At 49.8% G+C, this 4,074-nt stretch overlaps 1 protein-coding gene across 3 annotated transcripts in view; it reads left to right on the forward strand.

Annotated features, from left to right (window-relative positions):
- Positions 1–4,074, forward strand: part of ST8SIA6 (ST8 alpha-N-acetyl-neuraminide alpha-2,8-sialyltransferase 6) — an 81,667-nt gene that overhangs the window by 65,720 nt on the left and 11,873 nt on the right. For all 3 annotated transcript variants that reach the window (XR_002100556.1, XM_019532498.1, XM_019532501.1), the window contains exon 8: positions 128–600. Coding sequence is in view for 2 of the 3 variants with exons in the window: in XM_019532498.1 (XP_019388043.1) it covers positions 128–590 (463 nt within the window). In the remaining variant the exon portion in view is untranslated. The remainder of the gene's footprint in view (positions 1–127; positions 601–4,074) is intronic.

Here is a 4,074-nt window from a genome sequence, read left to right on the forward strand (position 1 = left end):
ACATTTAGTAACAGTGTTCACAGATGATATCCATGAAGATCTGGCTTGTAACATTTTTATATCCATACAACATTTAGCCTTTCCTTCTCTGAAATTGATATATTCACTAAGCGTTTCTATTTGACAGATACAAGAAGCTGAAAACAAAGACGATGACATTTCTGCAGAACATTGCAGTTTATGGAAATGCTTTTCTTTTATTGCCAGCATTTTCCTTCAGAAGCAACACAGCTGCTTCTTTTAAAGTATACCATACTCTTCACGAGTTTGGAGCAAAACAGAGGGCAATATTTTTTCATCCAAGGTACCTGAAAAGCCTTGCCCGGTTCTGGAGAACTAAGGGCGTGAAAGCATATCGATTGTCTTCTGGTTTTATGATCACTAGTGCTGCTGTTGAGCTGTGTGAAAATGTGAAGTTATATGGCTTCTGGCCTTTCTCAAAAAACATAGAGCAAGTGCCAATCAGCCATCACTATTATGATAACCAGCTGCCTAAACCAGGTTTCCATGCAATGCCTAAAGAATACAACCAAATTCTCAAGCTTCATGGGAAGGGTATTTTGAAGCTGCAGTTTGGTCAATGTGAATGAGACTAATCAGGTAAGTCACATTCTTCAAACATAAAGCATTTCAGTTCAAGTAAGTACCAAGCAAAATAGCATGGTCTGTTATCTCTCAAACGTGCAGTTTTCTCCCAAACAGCCAATGATAGCTACCTACATCAGGGGTTGAAAATCTACAGGCTGTTGGCTAGATCCAGCCCACAGAGAGATTTTATCTTGCCCATGAATCAGTGGGAAGAACTTTTGGTAGCGGGGAGCAGTGGCAAGTGACAACAGGGGAAACAGTGGCAGCTGCTGGGGTTGCAAGTGGTGGTCTGCCCTAGGATTAAGCAACATTGATTCAGCCCTCTGTTGCTAAAAGGTTGCTGACCCCTGATGTACATGAATTAGTAGGAGAAAGGACTTTTAAAAATAAATAAATGTATAGTACAATGAAGTTGAAAAGTTAGTCATATATGTTACTTTTCCTCCATGCTGTGGATCTCTAAAAGGTGATTGTTAAATATATGCAGGATAGTCACAGATTATGATAGCCATAACTCTGTCAGTCATGTTCCATCATCCCAAAAATGTGTTGCTTCCTTATGCTCCTCTACGTTTGGTTTGGTGTGGCTTCCCAAAAGGATATATTGTTTTAATTAAAATTGGTTGTTTTACTGAAGATGGTCACACTGCATTTGAGAGAGGGCCAAATCCTAGCCCTGTACAGTCTTTTACCCTGTGCAAATGTACAGACAAGAGAGTATAGAAGGCCCTAAGACAATTCAGCCAGTTCTGAGCAGGCATATGGCTAGTGAATGACCCCTTCAACTTCCCTTCCTTAAGAGAAGAGGCATGGCTAAAATAATCCATGCTGTAGTAATATTCATTTGTAGAGCAGTCTCTTGGCAGCAGTGGAGAGACTACCAAAATTTACAGCAGCTCTTTGGGATGCACTGACCTGGATGGGAAGTGCACCTCAGAATATCCCAGAATCTGGGAAACATAAATGTGACATAGGGTGCAGACAAATTGGCCCCTTGAAAGCACGTTAAAGCCACGCCCAAGTGGAAGAGCACAGCTGCAGAGCTCCAGTCCTGCAACAAATTAACCCTCATCTTATGAGGGCTCAAATGAAGACAGTCCAAAGCAGAGTGACTTCATTAATTTCTGGCTGCTCTGGCTTCAATAGCAGCCTGACCTGAGCTGCTGTCTCTGAATGGCATGGGGAGTGGGCAGGGGAGGGAGATCATTTCTGTAGTTTTCTCAGCCCCACTGGAATGGGAAGGCAACTAGGTTGGAGCCCTTCATCTTGAGGGGGTGGGGCTCCAGTCTACCCACCCTGCCACTCCAGTGGGGCTGAGAAAACCCCAGAATGACCTCCCTCTCCTGCCTCCCTGATAGGGCTGTGCAAAACAGCACCATTTTGTTTTGACTTCTGTTTAGCCATTTCAAAGGGACAGTGTTTCATTTCATCATTTTGTTTCGTTTTGTTTTGAAGCACTATTCTGTTTCGTCGAAACACGTTGAAACAGCGAAATAGTTTCAGTGCTTCGCCCATAGGCTATAATGGGGAATCATGAAAATGCCTAAAACTTTGTCATTTCTTGCCTGATTCAGATAAAAAAACACAGGGATCATAGCCCCTTCTGAGGGCATGAAGTCTTCTGAGGGCATGAAGCCTCCCAGGAGTGTGGGCCCCCAGATCTGCACATGGGATGACAGGAGACTGCTGCTGCTGCTGTTGCCTGAGGTCATAGGCAGCAGCAATCTTCTCAGCACTGGGCACAGGGTACTAGCAGGGTGCTCCCAGTGCCAGTCCCAGGCAGCAACAGCAGCCTGCTGCCATCCTGCATGCAGATCCAGGGGCCTGCGCCCCCCGGGAGGGCTGCAAGGCTGTGCCAGTCTCCTCCCAGGGAGCACGGGCCCCAGAACGTGCACACAGGATGGCTGCCCCTGATGCCTGGAACCGGCAATGAAGCCAGGCAGGCCCAGCTTTGGAACTCAAAATATTTCAAAACTTTCAAAACATTTTGAGTGCCCTCGTTTAGTTTCAAACCGTTTTGAAGCCTTTTGTTTTGTTTCAAATTCACTTTGAAATGAAACACCTGGTGAAATTTCACATAGCCCTACTTCCCACTCCGCCCCCTCCAGGGACAGCAACAGGAAATAAAAGACAGAGAGGAGGAGCCAAGGGAAGACACAGCCTCTCTCTAGATTGATTGATAGCCTAGATTGGTTCTAAATTGGAGCCAATCCTCCACTATCCTGATCCAACAGCTAATGTCTGTTGGCTCAAGAAGATCAGTCTAACTCAGGGGCAGGCAAAAGACAGCCTGCGAACCACTTCTGGCACTCCAGGTACTTTCATCCAGCCCATGGGCACCCACCAATTAATTGTACCCCACCCAGCCTTCCTGTCCATGAGGGTGGGAATGAGGTGCCCACATATATACACATCCTCCAACATACCCTACTGAACCTTGCTCCCACCCTTGTGGGCAAAAGGGCGTGTCCCAGCCAGCAAACAGCCTCCAGGCAGGCTGCTGCTGCCACAACTGCAGCTGTCAGGGGACCTGCTTGGCTTCCCTGGCATCCCACTTGCTCTGGGCAGCAGGTAGGGAAGTGGCAGGAGTAGAGGCAGGGCAGAGCTGCAGTTGGGTGAGGGCAGGGAGTGTGAGGATGGGGCTGGTGGCAGGGCAGATCCTGCACCCAGGGGGGCGGTGGGAGCACAGAGCTTGGGTGGACAGGGTGTGGGTATGAAGGATCACGGCAGGATGTGGGGACCTCCCCCACATATCCCCCCCCAAATGGTAGACAGCCCCTGCAGGCAGCAGCAGGAGCACTAGCAGGTAGGGGCACTCAGGACATTTGTGCCTGGCACAGGCCCTGCTCCGGCCAGTGCTGCACATGGGGCCGAGAAGCAAAGCCCAGACAGGCCTCCTCTATAGCGGAGGCTCCATGCGGCACACCTGAAATCCTCGGCACTTGATGGGCAATGGGAGAGCCCAACAAGCTGGAGCTGGCTGCTTTCCCCAGCCCTGCTGTGCAGGTCCAGGGACTCTGTCAGAAGTGGAGGGGAGCTCTGCCTGCTGCTTCCTCACAAAGTCCGAGGACCTGCATGGCAGGGAAGGCAACTGGCTCCAACATCTAGGGCTTTCCCAGTGCTGTGTAAGTGCTGGGGGCTGCACATGCGCTGTGTGGAGCCCCTGCAATAGAGGCGGCCTGGCTCAGCTCTGCTTCTCACCCCCATGTGCAGCACTGGCCAGAGCTGCATGCCGTTGGGCAGCAGCACCTGTGCCCAGCACAAGTGCCCCGAGCACCCCCACCTGCTGCTGCTTCTGCTGTAGCCAGAGGGGGCTGTGTGCTATGCAGGGGGGATGGTGAAGGGATCCCCACATCCCACCACAGTCCCTCACACTCCACAAAAGCCACATACCCACACCCTGCCCCCACATAATCACACCCCCAACACCCTATTGCCCCACCATACACACACACCCTACCATACACACACACACACACACACACA

This window comes from Crocodylus porosus, unplaced genomic scaffold (genome assembly GCF_001723895.1).
Source record: "Crocodylus porosus isolate Cpor-Errol unplaced genomic scaffold, CroPor_comp1, whole genome shotgun sequence".
Taxonomy (NCBI): Eukaryota; Metazoa; Chordata; order Crocodylia; family Crocodylidae; genus Crocodylus; species Crocodylus porosus.